We start from the raw sequence: 17,500 nt of genomic DNA on the forward strand, positions 1-17,500 counted from the left end.
TACATATTGCAAAATATTATACTTTTTTTTAGTCTTAACTGCCTTTTGTGTTATAATCAGTTTATATCAACACCCTAAAAATCTGCTGGAGTTGAGTTAGTAAGTTAGAATAGAGTTACATTCCTAGCCAATTCAAATATTAGCATGAAGAACAAAATGCAAATTTAACATCATTCAAGAAATCTAGACAACTTAGGGGAAGAAAATGAACAAGTTAGAAAATAGAAAATAAATTGCAGTGAAAATGCTGTTATCAAAAGATCCACGTACAGTAGATATTTATTGAAAATACGGACGTAATTACATTTCTACTTCAGGCCGGTTCCAAATGAAAGACGTCTTGAGGTTTCTTGGTTGATGCTGAAAGAGAGAGCGAGAGAGAGAGAGAGCGAGAGAGAGAGAAAGAGAGAGAGAGAGAGAGGGAGAGAGAGAGAGAGAGAGAGAGAGAGAGAGAGAGAGAGAGAGAGAGAGAGAGAGAATGGGAGAAAGGAAGAGGGAGAGAGAGAGATAAAGGCAGAGCTTCGAGATTGGCGAGGCGGGGTTGGGGGTGGGGGAAATAGATGAATTTCCACGCGGTTACCTTTTCTCGTTCTCGCGCAGATCAAGGGCAGCAGCAGCGGCGGCGGCGGTGACGTCGGAGGCCGCGTCCAGCCTCCACTCCAGGAGGACAACAAGACGAAGACACACAACGAGGACGACCTTCCGGCTGACTTCAAGAAGAAACTGACCGAGTGGGAGATCCGGAAGGCCCTGGCCGGGAAGTCGCAGCACAACGTCGAGGAGCTCCAGAAACACCTCGGGGAAGAATTCAACCGGAAGATGGTTGAGTGGGAGAGGATCAAGGGTCAGGGTGGAGGTGGAGGTGGAGGAGGTGGAGGTGGAGGAGGTGGAGGTGGGAGTTGCAGTAACTGTGGAGCCTCCACGACGACCTCAGCCGCCTCCCCCTGCTCCACCTGCTCCACCTGCAAGAACACGACGGTGACGTCACAGGGTCCTACCTCCCACGGGTCGTCCTTCATGATGCCCGGTATCCTGCACCACCACCACCCGCAGCAGCAGCAGCAGCAGCAGCAGCAGCAGCAGCAGCAGGCGTCCGCTGGGGGGGTGAAAGGGTCCGCAGTGGGGTCCTCCAGTCCCCGTCTGGACCAGAAGTTCTCTGCATCGAAGGGGAAAAAGAATAAGGCCGTCAAGCAAGACAAAACGCCTGTCGTAAGTATGGGAGATCCCGCTGAGGGGGATAATGTGATCTAAACGTGAGGCAGTGATGGAGGAAGAGGAGGAGGAGGGGGAGGAGGAGGAGGGGGAGGAGGAGGAGAAAGAGGAGGTCGGAGGAGGAGGGCCAAATGTAAGGGGATAAGAGAAGAGAGAGATTAAGGTTTCAGGGGAAAACAGGGAGGAGGAGGAGGAGGAGGAGGAGGAGGAGGAGGTCGGAGGAGGAGGGCCAAATGTAAGGGGATAAGAGGAGAGAGAGATTAAGGTTTCAGGGGAAGACAGGGAGGAGGAGGAGGAGGAGGAAAAAGAGGATTAGAAAAGAAAGAGGAGGTAAAGGATGACTGAGAAGGGGTTGCTGGCACCGAAGTCATCTGGTTGTTTTTTATTTTAATCTATTTATTTTATTTTATTTGATCTATTTATCTATTTGTTTTGTGTTGACTGCTTATCAATAGAAATGTTTAACCTGCTAACTCCATCTCTTTGCGACAAGGGTAAGAACGAAGTGGTGACACAACAGAAGCACAGGGACAAGGAGCTTCAGTGGCTCGAGAAGGAACTCCTGAAGGTGGAGCGTGAGAAACAGCGTCTGGAGCGTGAGCGTGAGAAGTTTCAGGAGCGGAAGGCGCGGTTGGAGAAAATGCGTGAGGCAATGCGCCAGGGCCCGGCCGACAAGAAGGACATCTACATCAAGACTTCGACGGGAGAGTTCCGCTTTGAAGGCATCAGTCAGACGTTCACAAAGAAGCTTTACGAGTGGGAGGAACAGAAAGGCATAAGACCCGAGTCCTCGACCATCGCTCTCCTCGGCCCCAAGTACAGCTCCCCTCCGACCAACTTGGTCTTCGAGAACGCCAATGGCTCTGAGAACGAGAACACTGTGGACAAGCCCAGGAGTCCTGAAGTTCTTCGATTCTTGCGGTGAGTTCGTGAACTCGTCGTTGTTCTTCCACGGGAGGGACTCCTCGCCTTGAAAAACAGATAAACTTTATTTTCTCTTTTCTTTTATTTAATATATGAAGTTTTCAATTAGTTTTATTCATTTAAACATAACGTCATATTTTGCGGTGCTTCTGAATAGAAATGCTTTGTTTAATATGTGTGCCATCGGCTTTCTAATATAATTTCAAAAGCTACAATATGATAGTAGATTGAGTATTACATTGAGACCCATAATTGGTATCTGCATGTAATACGTGTGTGTGTGTGTGTGTGTGTGTGTGTGTGTGTGTGTGTGTGTGTGTGTGTGTGTGTGTGTGTGTGTGTGTGTGTGTGTGTGTGTGTGTGTGTGTGTGTGTGTGTGTGTGTGTGTGTGTGTATTGTCCCCTTCCACCTGTGCCTCTAGTGTGACGGCTTCTTCCTTTCTTCCTTCTTCCCTGCGCGCGGAGCAGATCGAAATCTGAGTCTTCAGTGGCTGACCTGGTGACGAGCAGTCCGGCTTCTCTCTACTCTCAACCCTCTTGCGCCTCCCTGGGTAGAGCCAGCGCCGATCCAGAGCAGCTCCAAGGTGAGCAGTTGGTCAACAAGAACGAAAACTAACCCATCTTTGAAAATCCATGTGAACAAGTTGTATAGACACGGTAAAGGAAAGTCGTTAGACGAAACGTCAGGAATAAAAGCTTCACCTCCAGTCCATGTTTCCTTTACCGTGTCTATATAACCCTACTTTCCTTGGGGAAGATTACTGGGATGATGTAAAAGATCCCCAGCCCCAGAATACCTGGGAGCTGGTTATCATTTACAAGCTAATATTTGGGGAGGCTGATCTTAATAAACTTAACCTAACCGAACCGAACCTAACCTAACCTAACCTAACCTAGCCTAGTCTAGCCTAACCTAACCTAGCGCAGCCTAGCCTAGCCTAGCCTAACTTAAACTAGCCAAGCCTAGCCTAGCCTAGCCTAACCTAACCTAGTCTAACCTAACCTAACTTAACTTAGTGTAACCTAACTTAACCTAACCTAACCTAAATTAACCTAACTTAACCTTACCTAACCTAGCTTAACTAAACCTAGCCTAACCTAGCCTAACCCAACCTAACATAGACTAACCTAACCTAATTTAACCTTACCTAACCTAGCCTAACCTAATCTAGCCTAACCTAGCCTAACCAAGCCCAGCCTAACCTAGCCTAACCAAGCCTAGCCTAACCTAGCCTAACCAAGCCCAGCCTAACCTAGCCTAACCAAGCCTAGCCTAACCTAGCCTAGCCTAACCTAACCTAACCTAAATTAACCTAACGTAACCTAACATAACCTAACCTAACATAGCCTAACCTAACCTAACCTAACCTAACCTAAGCTAACCTAACCTAACCTAACATAACCTAACCTAACATAGCCTAACCTAACCTAACCTAACCTAACCTAAGCTAACCTAACCTAACCTAACATAGCCTAACCTAACCTAACCTAACCTAACCTAATTTTGATTAAATGATCGTCACTGTTGGGGCGATTTATTTTCATAAACTCATATCTGGGGTTACAAGCGAATGTGTGGGGTAGTAGCTTATCTTGACATGGGTACTATGGGGTTGCTGAGCTTTACATTGAGTCGTTGAGAACCTTAAGAGGGCAGTAGAAAGGAAAGATGACGGAAGTTTAAAAGGATCAGCATTCTTGTGTGAGTGGAGGTGAGTCTCAAGTCATAAAAGAATAATGCATACCTCTGGTCCGTAGGGGTGTAACTCAGTGACTCCTATGGAATTCCAAGGCTGGTGACGTGATCGGAGTCAGGAGGAAAAAGAGAACCACACAAAGAAGATTTTTGGTTATAGGAGGTTGCAGTGTTCCATGTTGCATTACGTTACGTTACATTGATTAGGTTTTTTTTTTCCTATGACTTCTTTCATGTGTTCTTGGTGAGATGGTGGGTGAATGTGGGGGGGGGGAGATTCGTTGGAACAGGGTGGAGTGTTGGCTTAGCTTGGCTTGATTTAGGTATAAGACGAGGCTATGGGAGGGGAAACCTGTTACGAACATTCCAGTACTTACGCAACAGGAATCGAAACTTAACTGAATCCTTAAACACTACATTTTTAGTGCACATGCATTAGGATTAGAACTTGTAACTTTTAGGGTGTACAAGGATTCGATTCTTCATTTGTGTTGTATTCATTTTACTTTTTATAGACATGAAATAGGTTTTAAATCTCTCTCTGGTATCCTCAGCCGATGGCAAAGCAGCCAGCGAACCGACCTTAGCGACTGAGGAGTCTGTGGCGGAGGTGCCCTGCGCTCTTCTGGTCCAATTGGCCGAGATGCAATTGGACGATGAAAAGACGTCGGGCGTAGCCACAGCATCCCTGGGCAGAGCCTCGAGCCAGAGGCTGGCTTCCTCCTACGCTCCTGCGGAAATCACACGCCTCATCGACTCTTCTGGAAGGTTTGTTGGGGCCCAGAGGGAAATGGACTCGACTCCGCTCCCACGGACCCGTCCGACGACATGACGTCATCAATATCGTCACCATGGCTGTGTCTGTCTGGTTATCTCCGCTTTCTGAATAACGTGTCCGTTTTTTGTTACGTCATTGATGACGCCGTGCCGTCTGACGGATCCGTAAAGACGTGGTAGCGTGAATCAGCCCTCTGGAAATCTTCAGGTGAATTGTCGTCAGCTACGTCATCGTTGCTGTAAAGCGACTCTACACAATATACCACACGTGTCTGCTCTATTTTATTTATATACCACATCACCACGTAAAATTTTCGCAGGAATAATCAAACAAACGCACGCACACACATACACACACACACACACACACACACACACACACACACACACACACACACACACACACACACACACACACACACACACACACACACACACACACAATTTAGATAAAATGAGATATGAAGACGGCCACCACGAGCACTGCTCCCCTTCCCGTAAAATACAACTAGGTAAATACACACACACACACACACACACACACACACACACACACACACACACACACACACACACACACACACACACACACACACACACACACACACACACACACACACACACACAACGAACGGACGGCTTAGAAGACGTTCTGAAGAAAATTGAAGTTTTGTGGATCCCAACGCAAAGAGAAGTGCCTATTGTATTTGCAGGGTGGGGGGGAAATTGCTCGTGGGGTAGTGGGAAAGTAGGGAAAGAGGAGAAGGGGAGGGATTGCTGAGGGAAATGGAAGGAAATGAGGAAGGAGTAGACTTGGCCCAGGCAGACAGGCGAAAGGTAAACAAACGGCCCCCCGACGACGATGAAATGTCTAATAGAAATGTAAAGATTAGAAGTATAGATAAGAGCAATACAGTAGAAAGTGATGAGAATATTTTCCAGGGATTTAAAGAGGGTGGGGGGGGGGGACACAAACCCCCCCCGACTGACAAGACTAGAAGAGAAGGTCGATAAGATGATCGAGGACTTGGAGCGTAGGTTCGGTCATGTTAACAACATTATACGGAGAGTTGAAAAATTGGAAGAACTAGAGAAGGCGAACAAAAACTTAACTAAGGAAATTGAAGAATTAAAAAAACAGTTAAAAGAAGTAAAAGATGAGAATAAAGTCTTAAAGGAGAATAATAAGGAGAACAAGGAGGGTTGGAAAAAAATTCATGAAAATAGCAAAGTTGCATTCACTGACATAATCAGACAACAAATGAATGAACAAACTGAAAACTCAGTTATTAAAGTGATGAGACAGAAGGAGAATATAGTAAGAGACTTAGCAGACAGAAAGAAATGTATAATTATATTAGGAATGGAAGAGAAACATAACCCAGATAGAACCACAAGAATCAAAGAGGAAAATGAAAAAGTAAGAAATTTACTAGAATTAGTTCAGGAAGATGAACCAGAAATAATGAAACAAATCGAAGAGAAATTCAGGCTAGGGAAATATAGTACAGACAAGACCAGACCAATTAAGATTAAATTCAGGTCACAAACTACGGCTGAGAATATCTTATCCAAAACCGGGAAACTAGCAACAAGTGAACAATATATAAAGGTATGGATAAAAAGGGAAATGAATAAAGAGGAAAGAGAGGAAGAAAAACAGAAAAGACTTGAAGCAAAGGAAAAAAACGAGATAAGAACGGAGTCAGAAAAAGAGAGATTCTATTGGAGAGTAGTGAATATGAAACAAAAAAAGTCGACATACAAGAGAAAAACAAAAGGGAAACAGAGAACACAATGGAAGTGGCAGAAAACTAAGAGTGTCTTACACAAATATAGATGGATTAATAACAGGATTGAATGAGCTGAATGATTATTTGAAGGAAAAAGAACCAGACATAATGGGAATTGTAGAAACGAAATTAAAAGGTCCACTACCACCCAACAGTGTAGGACATGATGCATATAATTATTGGATTAGAAACAGAGTCAAAAAGGAAGGGGGTGGAGTTATGTTCCTGACTAAGAAGGATATAAACGTGAAGTGTGTCACATATGGAAAGAATACAGTAGAGATGATAATGATGGAAGTAGAAGACAGAGATAAGAAGAGCAGAAAGTTTGTGATAAATTATGTGCCCCCGAAAACAGCCTCATGGGAAGAGAGTGAACATAAAAGTATGTTAGAGGACACAAAGATAACATTAAACAAGATAATGGAAGAGGGAGGAAAAATAGTTATGATGGGCGACTTTAATTGCAAAGAAATATGCTGGGAAGAAATGACAGTAAAGAGTGGAGACGGCTCATGGGCAAACGCTCTTCTTGAGATGGTTACTGACCATACAATGACACAATGGATACAGGAGAACACTAGGTATAGAAATGAAGAAGAGCCATCGAGACTAGACCTAGTAATTACATCCGAACCTAGAATAGTGGACAAAATTGAATATAAAACACCAATAAGTAAAAGTGACCACATATTGATTGAACTGGAACTTAATGAAGAAAAATATATGAAAAGAAATGAACAATATAGAAAAGGAAGAATGATGTATGAAAAAACAAACTTTGATAAAATAAGAGAATTCTTTCAAAAGGAAAACTGGGAAGAAATATACAAAGAAGAAACAACAGTAGAAGAGAAATGGAATATTTTGACAAAAATTTACAAAAAAGGAGTGGAAAAGTATGTCCCAAGACAAAAACCAGAAAAAGAATATGTAAAATGCTGGTACAACAAAAGCTGTAGGGAGTTAAAAGACAAAAGAGACAAAGCCTGGACCAGATGGAAAAAAGACAGAAGACCTGAAAAATGGAAAATATATACCTGTTATAGAAATGAATATGTACAAATGTGCAGAGAGGAAAAGAGAAAATATGAAAAAGATATCATAGAAAAGTGTAAAGATCAACCAAAACTATTCTACAGATTTGTAAACAATAAACTGAAAAACAAACAAGACTTGGAGAAATTAAGACAGGAGGGAGTTGAATACACTGAGGAAATGGAAATGGCGGAAATTATGAACAAACATTTTAAATCAGTGTTTACAAGGGAGAACATACAACCTGAAGAGAACGAATGGAAAGAGAAAGTCCCCCCTATGGAAGAAATAGAAGTAACAAAGAATGAAATATTAACACACTTGAGTAATCTTGATGTCAGAAAATCGCATGGACCAGATGAAATAGCAAACTGGATACTGAAAGAATGCAGGAATGAACTGGCAGACAAAATACATAGCATACTAAATAGTTCCTTGAAAGAAGGAAAAGTTCCAGAAGATTGGAAAAAAGCAAATATAGTACCTATATATAAAGGAGGAAATAAAGAAGAACCTACCAACTATATACCAGTCTCTCTAACAAGTACAATAGCAAAAATTTGTGAAAGAATTATCAAAAGTAGATGGGTAAAATATTTAGAAAAAAATAAAGTGTTAAATCCAAGGCAATTTGGATTCAGACAAGGACGACCATGCGTCACCAATTTAATATGTTTCTATTCAAGGCTAATAGATATAATACAAGAAAGAGATGGATGGGCGGACTGTGCATTTTTAGATCTAAAGAAAGCTTTTGACAAAGTACCACATAAGAAGTTGCTTAAGAAATTAGAAACTGAAGGAGGAATACAGGGCAAACTACTAAATTGGAAGGAGGACTTTTTGCAAGAAAGAAAAATGAGAGTAGTGATAAGAAATCAGCACTCAAAATGGGATGAAGTAATAAGCGGTGTTCCGCAGGGAACAGTTCTGGCCCCAATAATGTTTGCTATATATATTAATGATATGGATGAAGGAATTGAAAGCTATATGAGCTTCTTTGCAGATGATGCAAAACTACTGAAAAGAGTGAAAACTGAAGAAGATTGTGAATCACTACAGAGAGATCTAAATAAAGTACAAGAATGGAGTAGGAAGTGGGAGATGGAGTTCAATACAAAAAAGTGTAGTATAATGGAATTTGGAAAAAGCAAAAACAGAATAACAGGAGCATATAAATTGGGAGAAGAAGGAATAAAAAAAGTAGAAAATGAGAAGGACCTGGGAGTCATTGTTATGAATAATATGTCACCTGAGAAACATATAAATAAGATTTTTGGAGAAACTTATAATTTAATAAGAACAATCAAAGTTGCATTTACATACCTGGATGAAGAAATGGTGAAGAAAATCCTAATCACCCTGATAAGACCAAGATTGGAATATGCAGCAACGATATGGTCACCAAGTACAAAAAAATGTATAAAAAAACTTGAAAGAATACAAAAAGCAATTACAAAATTGGCACCAACACTCTCAAAACTATCATATGAAGAGAGACTACAAAAACTTGAACTACAGACACTAGAGCAAAGAAGAGAGAGAGGAGATTTGATAGCTATTCACAGAATCATGAAAGGCATAAAAATTACTGATAGAGAGAATCTGTTAAAATGGGATGACAGAAATACAAGAGGACACGGAAAGAAAATAAAAAAAGACAGCTATAGAAGAGATTTGAAAAAGAACAGCTTTCCTCACAGAGTAATAGACAGTTGGAACAAGTTAGATGAGAAAGTGGTGTGTGCAAAAACAATACATGAATTTAAAAATAGTTTAGATAAAATGAGATATGAAGACGGGACCCCACGAGCATAGCTCCCTTTCCCGTAAAATACAACTAGGTAAATACAACTAGGTAAATACACAACACGACTCGGTGGCGCGGTTGGTAAAGTCCCCGACTGTCACTACGGCGGTCCGGGTTCGAATCTTGCCCAGGGCTGAAATAATTTCAGTATCGCTGCGCTTCGAGTCGTTACTCCAACTCTCGTGGGCGGGGAGTTGGGGGTGCGTGTGCGTGTAAGGTCACAGCATTACCCATAGATCGGTCATACGAGCTCTGAGCTCTCTTCCGTGAGGGAAATAGCTGTCGATCACGAGTCCAACACGTGATCCAAAGACCAAGGTGAATGACCAAGGTGAATCACACACACACACACACACACACACACACACACACACACACACACACACACACACACACACACACACACACACACACACACACACACACACACACACACACACACACACACACACACACACACACACACACACACACACACACACACACATTTTAAGACAATGGGTAGGGTTATAAAGCTATGGCCATAGACTTTTTTGTCTATATTGAAAACAATCGAGTTGATATATACTGCCGTTATGAGGAATTAGGTGTCACTTTTGAAATGTCCATAGTTCATGAAGAAGGACTGGTGATAGCAATAGCCGTGATAATGATATTACCGTAGTAGTAGTACCACTACAGAATCGCCCCCACTTCTTATTTGCCTTGTCGTTCCTCCACTTATGTTATGCTGTCTCCTTTGTCTATGAACTGTTTCCCTTGACAAACATATATAGGGTGGTACACTATCTGTTTCTTCTTTCTTACAGAGTTGTTAGCTTATTTTTTCCAGTCTCTCATTTGGTGCTCCTTGTAGGCTTTGTTTTTTTGTTAAATTAGTTTTTCTTTTCATTTCTGTGGGTGGATTCCGTCCCACTGCTGTGTCTTCCAGCCGTGGCAGCAACTGGCAATCACCAGGGACTGTTGTTGTGCTCAGGTTCATGCAGTTGAGTAACAGTTTAATGTTTGATTTTGAAATACCAATCGCTGACAAAAGGGCCGTAGTAGACGGCATGTCACGATGGAGCTTTTATGTACAACATGGCGTTTACTGAAGACCAACTCTGTACTTGAAAAAGCCTCATTAAGCGAGATGTTGTACATTTGGTAGAGGTTCCATCCTGGCATGATGTCTACTCTGACTAGTTTAATCTTTTCCCAGTGTCCATATGCCCTTCTGAATACAGTACGTTTATTATTTGCTCGGTCGAGTCGAAGACTCAGGTGACTTTAAATCTAATCTTTCTAGTTTTTCGCTTTATGAATTTCCCTTCTCTTGGTATGTAGATTCTAACCCTTTTCTGACTTTTATTTTCTATGGACGCTACTCTGCATCTACTGACATTAAATTCCTTATTCCATTTTTATATATTTGGTTTTTTTATTATATTTTGTTTCTTGTTCATGGTTGTTGTTTAGTGTCAAGAACAAATTCCTCTGTTAGGTCTTTTGCGTTTACAAGTAATGTTAGTGATACAAATACCAATCAATGCGAGACCCCTCTTTTCACCTCTTTCTTCTTGTGTTTGTTTTATTCTATTTTCTTTTTATTTCTTTTCTTTTTTTCTCTGTTCTTATCCTACATAACAGTTTTGTCTCTGTTGCCTCCAGTAGTTTCATTCCAATCGATCTTTGGTTCTGTGTCGTTTTCTTTTCGATTTGTGAAGCATTCTACTATTTTTGTTTATTTCTGTGACCTTACAGCAATTCATTTCTTAAGTCATTTCCTTTTAGTGTTACAAGTCATCTTAGACTGTACATATATATGAAGCTGTTATTCTTCTTGATGCTTTTTTGTTTTATAACAAAATGATCAGGTTGGCAAATACCGTTAAGATGGCCAATTCCGTTCTAACATGTAAGTTTTGTGATTGATCATAGAACGAAGTCTAACTTGTGTTACATTCTAGACTGGTTAGTGTCACCTAGTCTGGTAGACTAACCTGTGTCCACTTGGATTAACTAAAAAGTGTGCCAATGTGTAACCCTTAACTTTAATTCATATACGATTATGATTTGCCCCTTTTAAACACAAGCTTCTAACTACTCATAGCTTAATTTCCTCTTGCTATGTCATGATTAAATATCGCTTTAATTAAAATGAGATTATCATTTGTTAATCTTTTTTGTGGGTTCATAAACCGATTATAAATTGAGTTTAATTAATTTCATGACCACTTAATTGCCATCCCTCTTTCTTCACTAATTTTTTCCGCCGTGAAAATAATTGCTGGGGAGGGGAAGTCGGGTGACAACGTGTCTCTGCCCTCCTCTCCCACTTTGCCTTTTTTAAACAAAAACCTTAATCAAATCACCCACACGAAAACGAGATTAACTAGATATTAGTCCGAATAAACCTGAACCACTGCATCCACATCTCAGCGACGACGACATCCACCGCAGACGGCATGACGAGGAAGACGAGGAGCACCCGACGACACGTTTGGTGATCCAGGAGACGACGACGTCGATCGGAGAGGATGAGGGAGAAGAGGCGGGAGGAGAGGAAGACGTTGCCCCAGCGGAGGCTCCAACGACCCCTCGACCTCGGTCAAGGTCTGCGGCGCCCGACTTTGTCCACGAACCGTCTCCTGAGGCTGAAGACTCCTCCTCCAGGAAGGGGGAGAGCATGTACAACGAGGCGTCGTACTGCAGCCTTCTTCAGGAGAACATGACGCTCCTCGACAAACTACGTCAGAAGGAGGACCTCTGCCGGGCCCTCGAGGACCAGATGGGGGACATCGACACCAAGATGGAGGGAGTGGCCGACATGCATCAGAAAACGCTGGGTAACGTCATCGTCTCAAGTATTGTACCTTTTTGATATTTTACACGGTTCTTTTTTTTTTTATTAATTACTTATTTATTGATTGATTAATTTGTTTAGTTATTCATTTATCTATTTTTCATTTATCTGTTTATTTACTTGAGAGGTGAATTTCTGCGGTGAAGAAAGTCTCACAACCTTTCCCTCGGTGCTTTGCAGAGAAACTCCGTCGCCAGGTGACCATCCTGCAGGACACCGGGGAAGCGCTAGGGGCGACACCTGACGAGGCGGAAGAAGAAGAAGAAGAAGAAGAAGAAGAAGGGGACGAAGGACGAGAGGAGCGACCGAGCAGACGCCGGAGAAGGAAAGTGGTAAGACGCTGCAGCGCAGTGGAGGAAGACGTCGAAGCGAAGGAGGAGAAGGTCAAAGGCTCAAGTGCAGCCGAGAAGGACCTCGAGGATGACCTCCAGCTCGACGCCAACCGGCAGCTGATCGAGCAGCTGAGAGCCCGGATCGTGCAGCTCGAGATGAGAGGAGATCAGCTGATGACCGAGAAGGAGCAGCTGGAGGTAAGGGGTTGATGCAGCTGTTTCCTCTCTTCTGGGACGATGCGGACCTTCTGACTTAGATGAAATACTTTACTTCTCTTTTTAGACCAGTGGTTCCCAAACTAGGGGGCGCGCCCCCCCCCTAGGGGGGCGTGAGGAGGATACAAGGGGGGCGTGAAGCCATTTGCTCAAAAATATTTGTTTAATTAGAATAATAAAATCATTCAAAGAACAAATATCTGTCATTACATACATGCAAAGTATAATGATAGCAGTCACTCCAATCCGTTTTCTTTTAAGCTAGTTCTCCTTACAAACAGAAATCTGTTTTCCTGAACAATGCTAAGAAATAAATGTAAGAATCATTTCACGTGAACAAAAGAGGGAGTGGGGGGGTCTACTGGAAGCAAAAAGGGTAATGGCGTCAGGTAAGATAGTTTGGGAACCACTGTTTTAGATCATCGCCAGGCAATTTTATTCATTATCGGTCGCAAAGGGGCAAGACCGGGAGGTGAACGGTAAAGGCGATTCTGTCATTCAAATCTGATGTAAATGTCGACTTTACAGGCTACTTTTGCGCTTCATAAGGAACAGGAGTCCGAGATTGCTGAATCCTTGGTCCAGAGGATTCGCGAGCTGCAGGACGCAGGCGCTGAGGTCAGCATCCAAACCGGACATTGTCAGGCCGGTCAGGACAGGTCAGTCAGTCAGTCCGTCAGTTAGTTTGTGTATCCGTTTGGTAACCATCTCATGTCATCTGCCAGGCAGTCAATCAACATGGACATGTCGAACAACTATGGCGACATCACACAAGCATGACAGCCCCACATTCGCCTCGGAGCATTTAATCTGTCCGTTCTTGATTCTCCCATGCATTAGCCCAACCATACATTTCCTCTAGGTCCATGGAAACACAAAAAAAAAAAAAAAAAAAAAAATCCCGCTGAGCGAGAGCATTTGTCGAATGTTTCATATCAACATACATACACATACATATACCAAAGGCTTTTTCCTCCTACACGGGGGGTAGCCAAAAAGAAAAAGGCATAGAAACCACTCCCACCCATTCCATTACCTATATATTCCACTCTCCTCCACCCTCCTCCCTCCCTCTTATCTTGGCACCTCCTGGATGACGGGTCATCCCTGCATCCTGTCCACTGCCCTGGGTCAGAAGCAGTGTCGCAAACCACAGCACATCCACAGCAAGGCCGCTTCGTAAATTCGGCGATCCCCCTCTCCCTCCCCCCATGCAGAAAAGGAGAAGACGGAAAGAAATCCCTTCGGGCTGCGTCAATTTTTTTTCATAACAACAACGCAGTTAAAACTGAAATTATAGCCAAAATTTGTTTTTGGCTTTTTTTATGACTTTGACCTAGATCTAAGATAATTGACCGGGTTCATCCTTGGAATCATCTTCATAAGGTACTGTGGCATGGTTATGATCAAAACAAATTAAGATGTGCGTGACAACGTTACAAACAGACAGGCAGACAGACAAACCTCTAACGAAATAATGTAACATAGACGTCTAAAATACTTTCGACAACTAAAAACATCCTTCCTTTTTCTAAATACTTTTCACCTGTCTAATCACAAAAAAAAGCGCACTATCTTCCTCTCCTAAACCTAAACTGGTCTTCCCCCAATGATCTCTGTTCCCTTTCTAATTCTTTTAATCACCACATATCCATACACATTTCTTACATTGCAAGATGCTGTAATGATTATCATTTATTTTATATTATTTGTCTTTGTTTTGTTATCATTTGTCTGTTTGATTCTCATTTATTATTAGTTATATGTCAATTCATTATTATTTACTATTTACCTGTTTGTTTATTATCTAACTATACCTATGCATTTATTTATGTATTTTATTTACATTATCATAGTTTCTATTTATTCATTTATTATTATTATGAGTTTTTTCGCATCCAACCTAGATATGGACCAAAAGGTCTCCTGTCGGCATGCTCCGCCTTTGTAATCCTTATCCCACTCAACTGACTGATCCATTGAAAGCTATTTTATTAACACTTGTCTCCATTCCCCTGTATTATGAGATTACATGTACGTTTCTCCAGCTCAATAGAAGACTGTTTCTCATAGACACACATTGAACAGTCTCACCATCTACTCCACTAATACGACTTCACCTTTCGCCAGAAAATCCACATGCCGTACATCTAAATCAGGTTTTATTTTTATTTTTCATCTATTTCATTACCACTTGTACACTCTCTCCACCATAGTCATTCTATTATAACTCACCCCAAGAATCAGTCTAACTGTCCTTCTCGACATCAAGCACCTTCTTGAAATACTCTACCCTTCTTACAGTCTTCTTTTCCATTAACAAGTGTCTATATACTCTGCGACACTGACCTACCTCACCTCTGATGTCCGCTGTTGTGGAGAAGGGGTCATGAAAGCGCTTTACACTTACCGGGGATCGAACGCGGATCTTCCACGTTTCGAAGCAAGAACATTACCACTGCTCCACACAGGTTCATATTACTACTAATACATGTGCTCCCTTTACCTTCCCATGTCCACCCGACACGCATCTTTGCGCTATTTTCACTACCATCCAAACTTTCTTTTTCTCTTCGAAAATGTATGTATACATGTATTATGTCCTCTCATAATTTTCCCAGGGCATTAACCGACACGCCTCTTTGCGCGATTTTCACTGATATCCAAACTGTCTTTCTCTCTTCAAAAATGTATATATGCATGTCGTCTCCTAGTCTTCCCAGGACATTTTAGGCATCGTAACGCAACATTTGTTCTCACTGCAGTGCCGACGACGGGTGCGACGTCGTGCAAACTAAGGAAGCCTTGCAGCAGCAACAGCTTGGCAAAGACTCCTCGCTTTTGCAGCTGAGACCCCCGAACGCAGAAACCACAGAGACCACAGACACGGAAGACCCAGACCTCGAGGCCAAGAAGACCCGAGGGAGGGCGAGAAGGACGAGGGACGCAGCAGATGACGGCGTCGAAACGCATCACAAGGATTCCTCCAAAGTCAGCGAGGGGGAGCATCTGGGGGTCAAGGACGAAACCGGAGAGGAGAAGGAACGAGGGAGCCCGAACTTACGAGGAGGACCTCGACCGACAAGGCAGTCCAGGAAACGCAAGAAGACGCCGCCCAAGAAAGTCCAGAAGCTCCACAGTCTGACCAGTGACCTTCTCTTTCAGGTTTGTATATAGAGATACGAAGAGAGGTAAAAGAATATGATTGGTCAGTCAGGGCCACGCCCACTTCCTGGTGATGTTGCGCCAAAAGCCATCATGATTTATAGTGTACTTCACGGCAATTTGTGTGTGTGTGTGTGTGTGTGTGTGTGTGTGTGTGTGTGTGTGTGTGTGTGTGTGTGTGTGTGTGTGTGTGTGTGTGTGTGTGTGTGTGTGTGTGTGTGTGTGTGTGTGTGTGTGTGTGTGTGTGTGTGTGTGTGTGTGTTCACGTGTGTGTGTGTTCACGTGTGTGTGTGTGTGTGTTCACGTGTGTGCGTGCAACCGGAAACTTATACCTCCCTTTCTTCAGGCCAAGCGCATGGAGCAAGTCCTCGTCTCGCGCAATTCTTCCTCGGGGTCGAAGGGAGGCCCCCGAGGAACCCCCAGGAGCCCCAGCGCCTACAAAGCCGCCCTTGGGGCGTGGCCCACGGCCTCTGGTAAGACGGGACTCCGAGGACACAGCTCACTTCGGCTGGCGGGCGAAGTCGCTCCGGGGGGAGCCAGTTCAAGTGGTTTGGCGGTCGGGAAGGGACGGAGGCGAGAGGCACAGAGGACTTGGTCCTCCATCGAAGCCATTTGTCCCGATCACCCTCAGGAGCCGAAGGAAAACTCACAGGTGAGTGACGCTACTTGGGGTGATTTCAGTTCAATAAAAAAAATAATAATAAGTGGATTTCTTATATTTCAAATGTAGCACAGTTTGACGTTAGTCTGGGGACATTGATTTTTGGGATTATCGGGTGGCATAACTTTCTTTTTACACATAAATTCGCGTTGTGTATGCAAAATGGAATCGTTATCAGGGTGAGATGTGAACATATTTTCTACACACACACACACACACACACACACACACACACACACTCACACACGTGTATGTGCATGTACAATGTGTGTGTGTGTGTGTGTGTGTGTGTGTGTGTGTGTGTGTGTGTGTGTGTGTGTGTGTGTGTGTGTGTGTGTGTGTGTGTGTGTGTGTGTGTGTGTCTGTATGTATGTGTGTTCTCATGTCCATGCGCGCCTACATGCGTGCGCAAGTCCATGTGTGCTTGGTGCTCTGTGTTTTTTCGTGTGTCACCCTGTTCCAGCATCTACCTCTTGCCCCGACTTCGCAGGTTTCAACGACCAGTTGGGAAGGCCGACTCGGAGGGAATACCTTCTCTGGGAGGTCTGTAGAAGCGGTGGCGTCCTCGCCCTCAGGATCTCCGTCCCAGACGGCCTCGCCCTTGGCCTCGTGGGACACGCAGGAGCTCCTGGCCATGAATGTTGAGCTCAGCAGGATGGCCAAGCAACTCCGCCACGAGATGCTGGCTCTTTGGACCTTCAGGGGTGAGCTGGACGGAACGACTTCGTTGATATGATTCTATAGATCTTTTTTTATTATTATTATTCTATCTTATTATAATTTACTTGTTTTATTTATCTATTTATTTATTTGTTCATTTGTCTATTAATTAATTTATTTATTAATTTTCATTCATGCATTTATGCATTTATCTACTTATTCATTTATCTACTAATTTGTATATCCATAGATCTGTTTATTTATTCACTTATGTATTTATCTACCTGTTTATTCATTTATTTGTCTATTTATTTATTCATTTATTTATTCATTTGTTCTCTTACTTATCTACCTGTTTATCACAACAGCACT

General features: G+C 42.9%; 1 protein-coding gene across 6 annotated transcripts in view; it reads left to right on the top strand.

Moving 5' to 3' along the window:
* The window catches only part of LOC143039448 (uncharacterized), a 25,389-nt gene that overhangs the window by 514 nt on the left and 7,375 nt on the right, over nucleotides 1-17,500 (top strand). For 5 of the 6 annotated variants that reach the window (XM_076209513.1, XM_076209512.1, XM_076209515.1 and 2 more), the window contains exons 2-11: nucleotides 601-1,209; nucleotides 1,706-2,133; nucleotides 2,604-2,719; nucleotides 4,386-4,599; nucleotides 11,671-12,077; nucleotides 12,275-12,624; nucleotides 13,171-13,301; nucleotides 15,408-15,807; nucleotides 16,154-16,459; nucleotides 16,959-17,172. In XM_076209513.1, the coding sequence (XP_076065628.1) occupies nucleotides 601-1,209; nucleotides 1,706-2,133; nucleotides 2,604-2,719; nucleotides 4,386-4,599; nucleotides 11,671-12,077; nucleotides 12,275-12,624; nucleotides 13,171-13,301; nucleotides 15,408-15,807; nucleotides 16,154-16,459; nucleotides 16,959-17,172 (3,175 nt within the window). The remainder of the gene's footprint in view (nucleotides 1-600; nucleotides 1,210-1,705; nucleotides 2,134-2,603; nucleotides 2,720-4,385; nucleotides 4,600-11,670; nucleotides 12,078-12,274; nucleotides 12,625-13,170; nucleotides 13,302-15,407; nucleotides 15,808-16,153; nucleotides 16,460-16,958; nucleotides 17,173-17,500) is intronic. The other variant, XM_076209511.1, reaches the window with a different exon arrangement.

This window comes from Oratosquilla oratoria, chromosome 26 (genome assembly GCF_046742065.1).
Source record: "Oratosquilla oratoria isolate Oo_2021 chromosome 26, ASM4674206v1, whole genome shotgun sequence".
Lineage (NCBI taxonomy): Eukaryota > Metazoa > Arthropoda > Malacostraca > Stomatopoda > Squillidae > Oratosquilla > Oratosquilla oratoria.